The 18,018-nt window shown below is 35.6% G+C and overlaps 1 protein-coding gene and 1 long non-coding RNA gene across 7 annotated transcripts in view; one reads left to right on the top strand and one right to left on the bottom strand.

Annotated features, from left to right (window-relative positions):
• The window catches only part of LOC137490181 (uncharacterized), a 26,622-nt gene extending 13,952 nt beyond the window's left edge, over positions 1-12,670 (top strand). The window contains exons 3-4 of one of the 3 annotated variants that reach the window (XR_012407627.1): positions 1,667-1,769; positions 9,866-12,670. This is a non-coding gene — a long non-coding RNA (uncharacterized lncRNA). The remainder of the gene's footprint in view (positions 1-1,666; positions 1,770-9,865) is intronic. The other 2 variants (XR_012407626.1, XR_012407628.1) reach the window with 2 other exon arrangements.
• cldn10a (claudin 10a) overlaps positions 1-18,013 on the bottom strand; it is a 24,933-nt gene extending 6,920 nt beyond the window's left edge. Inside the window, exons 1-2 of one of the 4 annotated variants that reach the window (XM_073952641.1) lie at positions 17,942-18,013; positions 15,589-15,665 (exon numbers count right to left, since the gene is read on the bottom strand). Coding sequence is in view for 1 of the 4 variants with exons in the window: in NM_001007037.1 (NP_001007038.1) it covers positions 1,591-1,810 (220 nt within the window). In the remaining 3 variants the exon portion in view is untranslated. 4 annotated transcript variants of the gene reach the window in all.
• Between the last annotated feature and the right edge of the window lie 5 nt (positions 18,014-18,018).

An 18,018-nucleotide genomic window follows, 5' to 3' on the forward strand; every position in this document is an offset into this window, starting at 1 on the left:
GGACATGGCGCTGACTATGTTAGGGTGGGGTGGGGTGGGGGTGTGATGGATTCGCTACCAGTTTCCAACATTCTTCAAAATATCTTCTTATGTGTTCAACAGAAGAAAGAAAAAGGTTTGGAAACACTTTATTTTCAAGTAAATTTTCATTAAAATTTTCTCCCCTTAGGCATTCTAAAGCTGTATAGACAACACAAAGGAAGATTATTTAAATAATGTTGAAAACTGTTAGCCACTGACAACCATATTAAGGGAAAAAGTACTATAGAAGTCGATGGCTGCTGGTCTCCAACATTCTTCAAAATAACTTCTTTTGCATTTAATAAAAGAAGGAAACTAATAAAGGTTTTTTTTAAAGTACTATCGCTGATGGCTACCATTTTTCAACATTCTTCAAAATATCTTCTCTTGTGTTCAAGAGGGAAAAAAACTCCAAAACACCAAAAACTAAAATTACTTGCTTTTTACTCCCCTTAGGTATTTGAAACCTGCTCAGACAACATGAAGGAAGATATTTTGAAGAATGTTGGAAACTATTACATGCTATGGATGTCGATGGCTACTGGTTCAACAGAAGAACAGTTGGTAACATTTTTCCAGCATTCTTCAAAATATCTTCTTTTGTGTTCAACAGAGGAAAAGCAACTCATAAAGGTTTGGAAACACTTGAGGGTGAGTACATCATTTCGGGGTGAAATATGCCTTTAATTCCCACCCAAAAACCAAATAACTTGCTTTTCACTCCCCCTTAGGTGTTCTAAACCAGTTTAGACAACATGAAGGAAGATATTTTTGAAGAATGTTGAAAACTATTAGCCAGTGGCAACAATATTGGGTGGGGGGGTTACGATGGAAGTCGATGGCTACTGGTTTCCAACATTATTCAAATTATCTTCTTTTGTTTTCAACAGAAGAATGAAGCTCATAAAGGTTTGGGACCACTTGAATGTGAGTAAACTTTAATTTTGGGTTAAAATATCCCTTTACTTCACACCAAAGACCAAAATGACTTGCTTTTTAACCCCCTTAGGGGTTCTAAACCTGTTTAGATAACACAAAGGAAGATTATTTAAAGAATGTTGGAAACTATTACCCACTGACAACTATATTGGGGGAAAATATTATGGAAGTCAATGGCTACTGGTTTCCAACATACTTCAAAATATCTTCTTTTGCTTTCAACAGAAGAAAACTAATAAAAGTCTGAAAAATACTATGGAAGTCAATGTCTACCATTTTCCAAAATTCTTCAAAATATCTTCGTTGGTGTTCACTAATAAAGGTTTGAATCCACTAGAGGGTGCAGATGGTGAATACATTCTCAATTTTTGGATAAACTATATATTTTTAAAAGCAATAAACACAATAAACTCCTTGTTTAAAGGGTCAAGTAATCTGATTTGGCTTCTATTTATTGTGGCAAAACACCATTAGAGCAATCCAACACTATGCTACTCTTTTTTTTTTTTTTAGACATCTAAAAAATTAGACATCTGCACTCTCTGGTGAAAATACAAGAGACCAGTACATAATCAGCAATTCCTGTAAACCCTCAGAGCGTTTACTTAGACCAAAAAAGCAATGAAGTACCATCCAGTGCGAGCATTGAAGGAAAGTCCTTGCAGTTGGAGACTCCGGTTGAGTCTGTGACACATGTCTTCCACAGATTGGACCAAAAGGTGGCCGTTGTGATGACCGTTCCATCTACAGACGACACTTTCCAGTAGTCGGTGGGGAGTGTTGAGGACACCAGAATCCATCCGGAAATGGTAAGAAGAAAAGCAACGATCTCTGTTGCCATACTACCCATTTTTATCAGTTCAAATGCACAGAAAAGTCAGGAATGAGTGATTTGGTGAATCTGGACTGGAACCGTCTGCCGAAGGGTCTTTATATTCAACAGGGAGGGCTCCGGCTACTAAACTTTTTTAACAGCTGACCAATAGCCTTTTGTTTTCCCATTAACTTCCCAAACACCATACACACACACACACACACACACACCCAAACATCACTCTGCAAGAATCATTTTGAGAGATGCTGGAGGTCAGGAGGTGAGCACATTAAAGATGCATGTTATTGGAAGGGCCTGAAAAGTCAGCGACCTCCAGCGGATATTGGAGAAATGTGTTCAGATTAGGCTCGGATGTGAGAGATGCAGCTTTATAGTGTGTGTTTTTGAATAGGATTTAGGTAACACTTTACAATAACAGTACATGAATAATGATGTATTAATATGTAAACTAAACATTAGTTTATTATGAATTAATGATGAGTTAAGGTATGCACTAATCACGAATTAACTTTAACTACATGAGTCACATGAGTTCATGTGTAAATGACGGCTGCCTTAATTACTTGTTAGTACATGATTGTTTGTTAATTAATGTATTAATTACCACATTAGTTTATGCTTAATTTAACCATGATGAACTCGTGATATGTTAATGTATAATTATGTTGTGACTTTACTTGGAGGGGCACATCATCATTAACCCATTCTTAACTACTCATGAACTCCTTATGCATGTCCAATAGTGAGTTTACACTGAATAACAATAGAAAAGTGTTCTGTCAACATCAACATGAACAGGAGTTCATGAGTAGTTAAGGATGAGTTAATGATGATGTGCTCCTCCAAGTAGTCATGACAAAGTCATGTCATAGAGTTCATGTTGGTTACATTTAGCTTAAACTTAAATGTTAATTAATACATTAATTAACAACATGTACTAATTAAGGTAGTCGTTATTTACACATGAACTCATGTGACTCATGTTGTAGTTAAAGTTAATTCGTGATTAGTGCATACCTTAACTCATCGTTAATTCCTAATAATGTTTAGTTTACATATTAATACATCATCATTCATGTACTGTTATTGTAAAGTGCTTTGTTTTTACTAGTTTGGTTAATTTTTTAGTTATATTTAATTTTATTAGATGTGATTTTTCAGGTTTATTATTTTTAATAAATTTGCAAAAATTTCAAAAAAAAATTTTTTTTTACATAAGTAATGTGTAACATACAAGTTATCGTATTAATGGTCAAGGGTAAAGCAAATGATTTACAGTTGCTACTGAAATCAAACTATGTTCAGTATACGAAACAACAGTGGTCTTCCCAAAATAATTGGTTTAGGTGTAGTTGTGCCATTTCAGAAAAGATTTACTTGTTTACTTTTTGCTAATTATGAATAAACACAATTGACTAAAGTGATGATTTTATGCTGTTAAGTTGTTTACATTTTACAATGTATTTTTGTTACATAATTATTGTAGCAACCACAGCTGCCAGATTAGTAATTCTATATGTTCAACAGTTTTAAATTGTAAAAATGTAATTATTTCTTACACAACCTTTTTGTAAATTTTACATAATATTAATTTGTTTTTACATAATTATTCTGTACATAAACAGTTTTAAAGAGCCCATATTATGGGTTTTTGAAAATTCCCCTCCATGTAGTGTGTAACACAGCTCGAAGTGAAGTGAAGTATCCAGCTATGGCTTAAATCTGTTAGTGTACAGTGTTTAAAACGGTTGATTCATCTATAAAAGAGTCGACTCATAGTGCTTCAAACAAGTCGCCTTGATACCGAGTCATTAGGTGTTTCGCCATGACGTACGAACGAAACCAAGTTATTCACGTGCACGCGCAAACCCGGGAGATTTCAAACCTGAGGCCCCGCCCTCTGACGCAGAAACCCAGACACACACCCACAAACACACGCACACACACACACAAACATGCCGGTCGATTGAAGTCACACTGCAGATGGATATATTGAGCCTCTACCCAAAGATGAAACCTCAGCATTATAGCCAAGCAGTTGGAAACTACTGGAAACTTCTGGAAGCTACATGCTACAAAGAATACTTCATCAGCGTTTGTTAAAGGAAGGATCAGTAAAGAGTAACTTACTGATGGACGTCAGGATGGATTTTTCTTCCTCCATTTCTCAAGTGTAAGTACATGCGATTAAAGTTGTTGCCTCGTTTACTCGAGCTTGCAAATGTATTTAGTTGTGATTTGTTACTTGTAACCGCGTGTACTGTATCAGGTTAACTGGCTATATTCTCTTATCGCGTGCAAAGTCACGTTAAAAACGCGACGCGTGCTGCTTTGTTAACGGAACTCCGTGGACGAGGAGTAGTGTGTGTGTCTGTTTGTGCATGTGCGCGCGCTGTCGTCCGGAGGTGTGTGTGTGTGTGTGTGTGTGCGTGCGTGCGCGCGTGCGCGCGTTGTTGTCCGGAGCAGGGTTAAGTGCGTGTGTGTGTGTGTGTGTGTGTGCAATATGTGTGTGTGTGTCTGTGAAAAGAGCAGAGTGAGAAGCTAGGAGATCTCCTCAACTGTTTTTGGAGTTTTTGCTCAATAAAATAGTTAGTCGTCTGAATTTTCAAGTCCATAGTCTGTATTTACATTGACCCACTGGCAGCTAAAATCCACGCCTACACTATCGAGCGTGTATGAACTGTGATTACTTTTATATTGCTGATTAGTTGTTTGGCTTTTCACTCTCTGATTGAAGGCAGTCGACCAATCGCAACAGGCTGTCATTGGTCCAATCAGCGCAGATTAGCTTCGCGCTAAGGAGGGGTTTGGAAACAAATGAATCACTGGACGATTCATACAGGAGTCGCTGGGATAATTAGGTAAAAATAAATGCAGATTATAAGACCATGAAAGTGTTTTTTTGACCTTGCATGCATATTAAACTGTTGTTGGAGACCTTTACAACCAAGATATGACCCTATTTCATGTATGATATGGGCTCTTTAAATTGTAAACCGGTTTACAATTTTATTGTATTTTTTACAAAATTATTCTGGCAACCACAGCTGTCAAATTTTTTTTGTAAAAACAACAAGATTTTTTTGTTAAAATACAAAAAATTAATTATTTCTTACACAAAATTTCTGTAAATTTTACATATTATTAAATAGTTATTTACATAATTATTCTGTACATAAACAGTTTTAAATTGTAAACAGGTTTACAATTTTATTGTATTTTTTACAAAATTATTCTGGCAACCACAGCTGCCAAATTTTTTTTGTAAAAACAACAGAATTTTTTTTACAGTGTAGTCATTATGGGGTATTGTGTGTAGAAGTTTGAGAAAATAAATGCATTTAATTTATTTTGGAAGAAGGCTATAACATAAAAAAATGTGGAAAATGGGAAGCGCTATATGAAAACTTTGACCATGAGCGTTGGTCCTTCTGTCTATTGGCGAGGCCAGTTTTATGGGCTGGCGGGAATGCCTGAGGATGACATCCAGGGCTAATCAAGACTCGGGTGAGGGTGATCAGAGAGATCGGAGTGACTGTGAGATAAAATAAGACTAAGCTGTTTACATCAGTTGCTTTTTGAGTGTTCATTTCATGATCCCGTTTTACATGTTATAGCACTTCAACCCATTCATCACCACGCTATATGCATTTCCTCCGGAGTTCATGTAATTTCGGGTGTTTCATTTTTAATTTGTTGACTTTAACTGCAGTTTGGCACTTTCACTTTCATTCACGAACGTTTCATGCATGCTCTCCGTGACAAACGAGATAATGGATGCAACTATGAACTGCTGGAATAAAGTTTTAATGAAAGTTCATACCGCATCCTGAATGGAAGAAAAAAAAACTCTGCATTCCACGATGCAGGTGTCTGTGGTCTGTACTGACTGGGTAGGTGCAATTTGCAAAGTGTGTCAAACAGCCGCGTGCACAGACTATCCTGTCGCAAAACGCGGTGAAAAGTCCTACATAAGGTGTTTACATGTCAGTAATGCACTTCAATAATGCGACTAATATCGGCATACTCCACACGTCTTAATTCGATTACTCTTTAGTTCGATTATGACCTTAATCTGATTAAATTAATCAAAAGTAGCTGTTTACATGGTTAACTCTTAATCAGAGTGTTGTCTTTATAGCATTAAAATTAAATTATTGGTGTCCATGTAAACGTAGTCACTGAGAGAGCCAGGCCTGGCAGTTACAATTAACTGAAGTATAAGATAACTTAGGCCTATAATTTATTGAAAGCAACAAAAATGGTTTTAGTTTTAGTCCTGACTATAACCCAATTTGATCCAAAGTTGATCTAAAATTCTAATTTGTGACTTTTGTTGCCATCTAGAGGAAAGAATTTTGATAGACTGTGACTTTTTTGATATAAATATTATATTATGTACACTGTAAAAAATATCTGTAAATTACCCGTATTTTGAGATTCATGTTTTTTTATGCTTTTGAATTGCATTATGGGACCTTAATCTTTCTTCTAACAATGTTTAACCTTAAAAAAAAAGCTTGAAAATGGACTTTTATTAACATTTTTGGTTCCACTTTATATTAAGTGGCCTTAACTAATATGTACTTACATAGGAACTAATAGTTTGTTACAATGTACTAATTGTGTAAATACATGTATTCACTGTGTACTTATGCTTGATTAAATACATGTATGTAATTACATCTGTAATTACCTTTTGTAATTAGGCTGGCTTGTGTAGCAAGCCAGACTACTGTTATCCTATTAAACTTATTATTATATTTATTATTCTTCTTCTGAGACTAAAAATTAAACTCTATCTTGTCCTAGGCCTTTCAAGCTATGACCATCAAACTCGGGTCAGACCTCCGAACTATTCTGACTCGAGTTGCTATATCCTTTCCGACTGATCCGACTTTCGGTTTTCCGAAAAACGTCCCGGGACCGTCGGAAAAATCCCATAGACGTAACATTGGATCAAACTTTGTGACCTCATAACTCCGCATCAGAATGTCACACAAACTTCTAACTGGGCTCATTTAACTCAGACTATCAAACTGCCAATGACTGACCACCTTTAAACTTTCTGGCCACGCCCTAGCAACCACTTTTGGACCCTAGAAACCGTCCCATGGACTTCCATTGCAAAATACTCTCATTGACTTTACATGGGATCAAACTTTGTGAGCTCATAACTCTGCATCAGACTGTCCTACAGACTAATGGCTGAGCTCATTTAACTCAGTCTAGCCAGCAGCCAATCACTGATGGCCTTTTAACTTTCTAGCCACACCCTAACAACTAGATACTGCACCCTAGCAACTGTCCCATAGACTGCCATTAAAGAGGTTCAGACTGATATTGTCATGCTGCAGTGTGATAGAGACATGGGGGTTGTTTTTAACTGTTCATACTGGCAAGAAGCTTTGATACATCATCAGTCTAAGCTGTCAATCAACTCCATAGCAACAAAACAGACTAACCTAGCAACGATATAATAGCAGCTATATCTCAGCATCAGAACATCGTAGAGAGGCGGGGGTTGGCTTGTTTGAATCAGGCTCGCACACCATCTATCTATCTATCTACCTCTACCTATCTATCTATCTATCTATCTATCTATCTATCTATCTATCTATCTATCTATCTATCTATCTACCTTTATCTATCTACCTCTACCTATCTATCTATCTATCTATCTATCTATCTATCTATCTATCTGTCTGTCTGTCTGTCTGTCTGTCTGTCTGTCTGTCTGTCTCTATCTATCTATCTATCTATCTATCTATCTATCTATCTATCTATCTATCTATCTATCTATCTATCTATCTATCTATCTATCTATCCATCATGCTAACAACATGCTAATTCATGCTAGAATCATGCTAGTTACATGCTAATTCATGCAAGAATCATGCTAGTCACATGCTAATTCATGCTAGAATCATGCTAGTCACATGCTAATTCATGCTAGAATCATGCTAACAACATGCTAATTCATGCTAGAATCATGCTAATTTATGCTAAAATCATGCTAGTAACATGCTAATCCATGCTAGAATCATGCTAACAACATGCTAATTCATGCTAGATTCATGCTAGTAACATGCTAATTCATGCTAGAATCATGCTAGTATCATGCTAATTCATGCTAGCATCGTGCTAACAACATGCTAATTCATGCTAGAATCATGCTAGTAACATGCTAATTCATGCTAGAATCATGCTAACAACATGCTAATTCATGCTAGAATCATGCTAGTAACATGCTAATTTATGCTAGAATCATGCTAACAACATGCTAATTCATGCTAGAATCATGCTAGTAACATGCTAATTCATGCTAGAATCATGCTAACAACATGCTAATTCATGCTAGAATCATGCTAACAACATGCTAATCCATGCTAGAATCATGCTAACAACATGCTAATTCATGCTAGAATCATGCTAGTGAAATGCTAATTCATGCTAGAATCATGCTAACAACATGCTAATTCATACTAGAATCATGCTAGTAACATGCTAATTCATGTTAGAATCATGCTAACAACATGCTAATTCATGCTAGAATCATGCTAGTAACGTGCTAATTTATGCTAGAATCATGCTAGTAACATGCTAATTCATGTTAGAATCATGCTAACAACATGCTAATTCATGCTAGAATCATGCTAGTAACATGCTAATTCATGCTAGAAGCATGCTAACAACATGCTAATTTATGCTAGAATCATGCTAGTAGCATGCTAATTCATGCTAGAATCTTGCTAGTAACATGCTAAATCATGCTAGAATCATGCTAACAACATGCTAATTCATGCTAGAATTGTGCTAATTCATGCTAAAATCATGCTAGTAACATGCTAATTCATGCTATAATCGTGCTAACAACATGCTAATTCATGTTAAAATCATGCTAACAACATGCTAATTAATGCTAAAATCATGCTAGTAACATGCTAATTCATGCTAAAATCATGCTAACAACATGCTAATTCATGCTAAAATCATGCTAGTAACATGCTAATTCATGCTAGAATCATGCTAACAACATGCTATTTCACGTTAAAATCATGGTAATAACATGCTAATCTATCTATCTATCTATCTATCTATCTATCTATCTATCTATCTATCTATCTATCTATCTATCTATCTATCTATCTATCTATCTTTTCATACTTTTTAAAACTGTTTAAACTAAATAAACTATTCCCGTCAGGCTTTCACAAGCCAGCCTCAAAGTTTGTTCTCAAACTTTAAGAATCTAGTTACATTTGTAAATACACTGTTGACCATCCCTTACACCTTAACCCACCCTTAAACCTACCCATACCACCAAACCTGTCCATAACCCAACCTCTTTTCCAACCTAAAAGCACCACAAGTGTTCTCAAATACATTATAAACACAGTAAGTACATTGTATTTATTTTTTTGATGTAAGTACATAGTAGTTAGGGACACTTAATATAAAGTGGGATCACATTTTTAATAGTTTAAAGTGATGTATTGTCTGGGTTGGTGTTGCATAAAACAAACACCCTGTAATAAAGTACATTTTCTGTTATTTTACAGACTTATTCTTCTATATATTATTTTTAATACATTATATTAAAACTACTAAAATGTCAATAGAAGTCTCTTTGCTAAAGTGTGAAGTAAAATTTTCAACATCTAAAGTCGACAGAGCAGAGATCAACATCCCATCATCCCAACATCAACATAATGCAATTTACAACCGTAAATAAATGGAAAACACTTGTGAATCACTAAATATGGAAACACAGTGTAAACCTTAAGCTCTGGGTTTTACCTCACAGTGCATTGCTACTCATGTTTTTGACTGGTCCGGTTACATTTTTATAACACATTTTGAAATTGTACATAGCAAGAGTGCCTCAAGATCTCACAGAGGAGAGTGTAAAATATCCACACACTGCTTCCCGTGAGCTCCCTTCAGCTTGAGCTTAAAATAACAGATCTTTGCTTTAACAAAATGTCACCGGTGTTTTACTGCTGCTTGATAAAACTGGGCTATTCTTCAAGTGTATTTAAAGGATAGATGTGTTTGTTTGTGTTTAAGCAGGAGCTCTCAGTTAAAGTGAAGGTCAGACGGATCCCACTGCCTGTTTGCAGCCTCAGATCTGCTGATGGTTTCCCTCGGTTCCCTGCAGAGGAGACACAACATAACCCGACCTGACCAAAACACAGAGGCTTCTTCAGTCAGCAGCTGCTCGACTCTGCCAAGAACACGCAAATGACAATTATGTAATGTTTGCAGGTAGTATCAGTTACATTGAACATTTAATTGGATGACATATTAGGTCAACAAAACAACAACATCATCTCAGGAATGTAATAAAACTGCAAAAATGCCTGTAAATATATCTACATTTCCACAAAACTGTGAGTAAAAGGTTAATTCAGTGACTGATGCTAATATTTTGCAGTGGTTGCTATTTTAAAAAGGTATGTTTACACAAAAAAAACAGCCTGATCTCACGTAAAAACGTAAGTATTTTACGTTTTGCCAGTTTAGTGGCTAATTCGTACGAATTCGTATGAGGTTAGTCGTACGAAATGGTACGATTTTTAAAAGGAGGCGTGGCACCTGACCCCACCCCTAACCCCAACCGTCATTGGGGGAAAGCAAATCGTACTAAATTGTACGAATTATATCGTACAAATTCATACGAATTAGCCACTAAATGAAAAAGTTACGAATTGCCGTACGATTGTGTTGAAAATATTGTACTTAAAAATGTGCTAAGGGACAATAACACTATCAAAATAATTCCCGATCATATAAAAAATGCAGGGCTCCACACAATTTTCCTTCAAGGTGTCCCAACACAAATCAATTAAGGTAACTTAATTGTTTTTGCAAATTAAAGTGAATTCAACATAAAACAATTAAGTTGTCCTGAAAAAAAAATCTAGAATTGTGTTGATTCAGCTAATTTTAGGCAGTTTAGACAAGCATCAACAAATTTTTTTTTTGGAGTCTAGACTAAAAATAAATGATGTTTGCTGTTTTTTTGTTGTTGTTTTTTTCAAAATACTTATTGATTCGAACAACTTAATTGTTTTGGACCCTATCATACACGACATGTATGTATCGATAAGGCATCTTGGTTTGCCTCAACGTGTTGTTATTTTCAGACCAGCGCAACCTTAATTTTCCCGTTTTTCACCACATTGTTTAAATAGCAAATCCATTTGCGCCACTTTGTGGACCCATAGGTGTTTGACACTCGTGAGAGAAATTTAAGATCTTAAAAAACATGTGGCCTCTGATGGATTCACGAAAACAAAAACTGCAAAAAAAAATGTAGCTCCGGGCATGTATTTGGCGCTCTCCAGAAATGTATATAAGGGTACGTTTTCAGAATAAGCCTGAGTGGACTTTATAAGAGTTATTATTATGGATTATTCACCTTATTCTTCGCCGACGGGCGGGCACAGCTATTTGAATCTTTTTGGCTTGAGACTTCCGGTCTCATTCACTTCCATTAATTTTTAGACATTAAAAACTGCTCGTTTCGCTGTTTGATGTTGCAAACTGATATTTATTATTCTACTTGGTCTATATAGTCATGCAAACATGTGTTTGTAGAGCAAGTAGTTTGACCGTTTTCTGCCGTTTCAAGTAATTTCTCCCATAGGCGACTAAATCGGAAGTTCTAAAACAATCGCGAAAACAGGCACACTTCCGCATTTTAGAATAAGGTCAATAGATAGCAACAAATAATTGGAACACCCCTAGCCCTTCACATGAATGCGCAAAATAAAAAGTAGGGGTAAGGGGTACAATTGAGATTGGGTCTTAGATTTTATGTGGACTTTAAGGAAAGAAACTAAATAAAGCTCATAGCGACTAAATAGCTTCTTTTACTTCAGTGTGTCATAAACACCTCCCCTCTCATACCCACAGGGGTGAGGACTCAAAACAAGCTGTGATTGTTTTTCAGGTGAGCTGTTGCCGAGTGACAAGGTCAGCGAGAACGTCAAACTAAATATCCGCCATCATAGCAACCGCACTGATTCCCTGGAGGAGATCCACGATTTCAGTCAAATTAAAGGCGCTTATCTCCTCCAACGGGCAATTACATTGTCACAAATTACACGAGTTCAATTAGATGGAGAAAAGTGGCAGGATAATTCAGATTGCGGAGTGAGGCATGCGGTTATTCATCTTCGGCCAGCGTAAAGGTCACAGGCCTTACATCAGCATGACGTTATGCTATGACTCCTTAAAACAGGTGAAGAACGGATATGAGTCAGGCAAAATAAGTTTATTTTTGCTTAGCAGATGTTACAGATTAAACCCTCACAGGGAGTTTAAATAAGGTTAAAGAGGTTGATCAGAATGACTCAGCAATAGCATTCTTCAGAAAAGTTGACTGTATATATGAACAAGTCTGTACATGTGCAATGCACCACCTACTGTATTTACACGGGAAAAGTTTGAGCTACATCCCCAGAGAAATATTATTTACAATGCACAAAGAGAGTTTAGCTTAATAGTTTGGCATCTTTCTATCCTTTGCATTCATAATCACAGTACAGTGTTTATGAAAAAAGAAATGAAATGGTTTTGTGGTTTCTCAGTGAATGTTACAGTGAACAGTTCTAATTCAGCCAAAAATGCTCGAGTTGTTTCAAATGTGTGGAAGTTAATTTCTTCTGCTAAACACAAAACAAGATATTTAAAAGGGGTGGACCACTACGATCTCATATTTTAAACTTTAAGTGATGTGTAATGTAGCTGTGTGAACATGAACAACATCTCTGAATGTAATATGCTCAAAGTTCAATGCAAGGGGAGATATTGGCTATTACAGAGTTAGCTTAGCTAAGCATGCGGCAAATAAAGTTTGGGGACTACAAAACAAATCTGTCCGGGCTAGTGAGATCACAAACGCTTCAGGTTATGCGCATTTATCATGCACATTCACGCACAGCAATGGGGCGTGACCAGAGGTAATGTTATAGCAGAGAAAGCTAAAATGGCGTCCAAACGCTGCTATTTCCACAGAGCTTGTTCTGTTTCTGTATTTGGGCTTCCAAAGGACACAGCACAAAGAGAGAAGTGCTTGCAGTTTACTTTGTTTTAACTGTTCCAGAGAATTATAAAAAAAGATATAGCTAGCATTTGACAAAGGACAGCTTCCAGAATCTCTCCCAGTTCAGTGCTGGATTTCAACTAAAAACTCCTCCAACCGATGAAGCTGTGGATTGTGAGCCACAACCTGCAAGTATTTTTATTTGTTAAAATTGATCAATTACATGCACAGTGTCTTTGCATTAATGGTATGTTGTAGCGAGGACGTAAAAACAAAGATGTAAACAAGGGGAAATGCTGTTCGGCACCGCAAACAATTTAGCTACGTATTTATTAGTCCAACTACTGTTAACACCCACGATCTTCAGCAGCGCTTTTAGTGTCTCTCTATGCTTTTCCTGCGTTATACATATCAATTAACGAACTCACAAAAGATAAGAGAACATTTTGTCTTTCTTACTCATGCTTATTCCAAATATATGGTAAAGACACTTGTCAGATTTTATTTTAGAGAGCAGCTTTAGCTGTGTGTGTGTGTTTTTTTGTTGTTGTTTTTTTCAGTTTGATTTAGGTAGCTAGCGCTGCTAAAAGCTGCACTGACTGGACAGTTTACACAGAGTAGTAGGGGCATGATGTGAAGCCGATCTGCGAATCTCAGCACATTATGTTAGCTGACCAATCAGAGCCTTTTGGAGGGCAGCCCTTTCTGAGGAACTATAAAATTTGACAGGCGTTCTCATGTTAGCTGAGTAGCTGTATATAATCAAAGTAAAATATATTTAAAAAATAACGTGATTTTCTACAAGTGAAGCATAAACACACATTGCTTTGCATCTTATAAACCCAACCAAGCCTTAAAAATACACTCTGGAACACCCATTTAAACAATGTTAATTATCATAGAAAAGGGAGCAATCCATTTCCGTAGAAATTCATAGAAAATTTTAGAAATACTATTGATGTTAATTAACTCACCCATTTTTCTAAATGTTTTTCACTGAATTCAATTGAAGAACAAAACTCAAAGGTTCGCAACTGATAACAATGTTTTGTTTTTTGGGAAATTAACCTTTTTTTCTTAAATTCAGGTAATCTGAAAATGTTATGTGTTCAGTCTGTCAAAGCAAACCTTTTTTTGGTGTAAAAGTTACTGTCAGCGTTTAACAAAGATACACTGTAAAACATATTCACTAATAGGAACACTTACATTTTTTATATCCATTTGTACGTGTTTTTAAACTTAAGTGTTAAGCTACCATATTTATTAGGGGGAGGAGGCATGGAGGGGTTTTGCGCTCGTGCACGTGCGCTCAGTTTCACGTCAAGTCGGATGTACAAAGAGAATATGCGCGGGATTCAGCGTATCCAGTGTTTCATACATCTGAATCTTTTACTGCGTACGCACATTTACAGCTTCGTGCGTGCGCAATGTTTAAGTATGAATTCAACGAAAGTCTTCGTACACGAGGCCCCAGGTTATTCGTTCATTCATTTTCCTTAGTCCCTTTATTCATCAGGGGTCGCCACAGTATGAACCGCCTTGTCATCCAGCATATGTTTTACATTTACACAGTGGATGCCCTTCCGGCTGCAACCCAGTACTGGGATAACCATCAGATTAATTGAGTTCATTTCTATTAAAATGAACATATTTTGAATACTGTTAGGAGCCATAAAATCTAAAGTACTTCGGAAATCAAGTAGGAAATAAAATACTTAGGAAATCAATGGCTACTAGTTTCCAGCATTCTTCTATATCACTTCTTTTGTGTTAACAGAACTTTTGTGTTTTTTGTTTGTTTGTTTTTAGGGGTCTTTAAATGTACAGCATGGAACCAGATGTCAATTTGGATATAAACAGAATATTTTATTGTTTCGCATATTGTTTTCATATATAGCTAAATTAAAAAGGCTGGAGTCCATTCTGTAATATAAATGACTCACTGCCTGTGAGAACAAGAGCTTATCCACGATCCTGCTGTGTTTTAACACTGGAATTAACATTCGGCTTCCAACCGACCACAAAATTCCCAGAAATAAGATAATCGTCAGAATCTACCATAACTGAAACGCCGTTGATCCAGGTTTTATTGGTTTTCCTGAGTCAGTCTTGCAGCAGAAAAACGCAATCCCTTGCTGGAACTCGGCCTTTGGAGCAAAGTTCAGATTTAAGACTTTTAGCAAAGTAATAATGACTCGACACTTAGGCTTTCTTTGAAAGACAAAGCATGGAAGTCATTCATTCATAATGCAATGATGTAATTCCCCCTTATAGGTTACCTATGGTGGATTCTTTTACCTTGGAGGATACAGACAGGCCTGGTATTCATTATGATATGAGGACCAACAAGTATAGGACCATCAGTAATTTTTGACCTTTTGCGCACATCTCCATGAGGAAAAGCACTCATAAATCGTCAAGAATTAAGTATATTGAAAACGTGCAGAATCTTTTATGTAAGGGAAAGGTTTGTTTAGGTGTGGAGTTGAGGGAAGAGGACAGAATATACAGTCTGTACAGTTATAAAAGCCAGTACTTCTATTGGAAGTCATCATATAGATTAAATAGAGAGAGAGCATGTTTGTTTGTTTGTGTGTGTGTATGTTTTTGTGACATTACAGGACACATGTATAATGACATAGGTCTTACAAGGAGAGAATGTCCCCACATTAAACTAAAACAAACCCGTCTGTGTGAGCATGTGTGTGTGTGGCTCTGGCTCAGTGTCTGTCAGCATTACCTTTATCATTGTAACGGCCACCTGCTCTGTCTCTTTGTACAGTAGGTCTCTCGTCTTCTGTTCTTTCAGTGCTTTATCTGTATCGGAAATCCAAGAACGAGAGAGGAAGGAAGAGACTGGACGAATGTATATACAGTAGGTTGTAGTTCAATGCGGTTCTCACAGTTCCATGAGAATAATTTTGAGATTACTATGAAATTATTTGGGTTCAAATGCATTTCTCTCAAGACACCGGAAGTAAACAAATCAGTGAACATATTGTTAATTGATAAATGTGATTAAATGATTTTAGTTAGGACTTCACAAACAGTGCTGGGTAGTGACTTGCTTTTACATTTGTATTGCTTAACTGGATTTCAAAAGCTGTAATTAGATTGTAGTACATTTTAAAATATGCGCTGTTATAAAAAATAAAAAAATGTCTCATGATATATGACTTATGAGCAGTGATCAAATAATTAATCATTTATTGGTTCTCCCTAATTCTTTATAATATTTAAGTCTTATATAAGTCTTTTTTTAATATTAAAATAATTTAAATGAATTACCCTTTTATTGTTTTGTTAAAAAGCATTTATTTCATTTTATACATTTATTTGATATATTTTCAATTAACATATGAATTAAATCATTAGCTTTTAAGAAATGAATGAAATCCCCAATGCTCTTTTTTTTTTAACTCATTAATGCACTTAATGCTGCTGATAAAGAATGGACTACATTTTTATTCTATTTCTATATACTCTATTCTATTCTATTATTGTATAAAACTGAGAGCAGATTAATAATAACTGATTTATTTTATCTTTGCCATGATAATATTTGTCTAAACATTTTTTAAGATACTTCTATACAGCTTATAGTGACATTTAAAAGCTTAACTGGGTTAATTAGGTTAACTAGGCAGGTTAGGGTAATTAGACAAGTTACTGTATAAAGATGGTTTAATCTGTAGACTATCGAAAAAACTAAATTAACTTAAAGGGAATAACAAATTTTGTCCTTAAAATAGCGGTTAAAAGTTTTTAAATCTGCTTTTATTCTAGCTGAAATTAAACAAATTTATTTCAACCAAAACTGTTTGTGTGTTGTGTCTGTGCGTGCGCAAACCTGCCAAAACGACGTTGTCCATAGTCACTACATCGAAAAGTTACGAATTGCTGTGAGATTGCGTTGCACTCTCAGCTCACAACATTCAAAAGAAAAGGTCCACATTGTCCCCCGATAATGTCAACAGACTGGACTGTTTTAGCAACTAGCTGAATGTAAATTGTTTCTACATTATAATTAATGTTCTCAACTCACAGCAATACAACTTTACAGTAAGTGCAACTGTTTGTATTCAATACTTTATTATTATCATTTTCCATATCTGCAATGCCTGTATTTTGGCATTTTTTTTTTTGCAGTCCACTTAGAATCCAACTTGGAAATATTTTTTTTTTTATTGGCAATGATTGTTTTAAAATGTCATTAACATGCCTGTGTTTTAATTTCTGTAATAAATATAGCTGTCAAGCCAGGATCTTGATGGTTTATTGTGGGTATGTTGTTTACATGAAGAAATCTGTGTTAAAAGTCAAACAAAAATTCTAATAAACAATTATATCTTGAATTTAAATAGTTTTTATTTTGCGTTTACAATAATTTTACATTTGAATAGCCAAAATTACAAGTTTCAGTCTTTAAATATATATATAATTAATACTTATATATACTTTTAAATATATATATAATTAATACTTATATATTCATATTTTAATTTTGTGTCTTTCGTAATGCATGTGTGTGAGTGTTGTACATAATAAATACAGCACACACTGTATATTTAAAGCTAACATAATATAAAACTGTTTTTGAATGTGATTAATAATTCACAATTTCATCTAGATGCATGGACAAAAAAAACAAGCAGTCTAACATTAAAAATACATCCACTTGTGTTTCATAGTCATCTGGGTTTTAACGATGGTAAATGGTTTTCATTTTAAAGCATTCCATATATTAAAAAAGAAATATGTGCTTTGTGTTGCTCTTTGCTTTCCTCTGTTTGGACACTTTAATTAAAGATGATTGCTTCCAGCACACTACATGAGTGGTGTGTGTGTGTCTGTGTGTGTGTGTGTGTGTGTGTGTGTGTGTGTGTGTGTGTGTGCGTGCGTGTGTGTGTGTGTGTGTGTGTGTGTGTGTGTGTGTGTGCAGAGCTAATAAAGAACAGATGGTAGACAAAAAGCCTCCTCACCCAGAAGTACAATTACACAATCAAAGCTTCATATGTACGTCTCCCCTGCTCTCTTGTGTCAAAAAACAACAACAATGTGTGTATAAAACAACAATAAACAATCATTTTTACCAGCAACTCCACCTGTTTTCCGTAAATATGCTGTAGTTCCATCCTAATTGCTGCATCCAGTAAGTAAAACCTACTAT

Source organism: Danio rerio, chromosome 6, assembly GCF_049306965.1.
Source record: "Danio rerio strain Tuebingen ecotype United States chromosome 6, GRCz12tu, whole genome shotgun sequence".
NCBI lineage: Eukaryota > Metazoa > Chordata > Actinopteri > Cypriniformes > Danionidae > Danio > Danio rerio.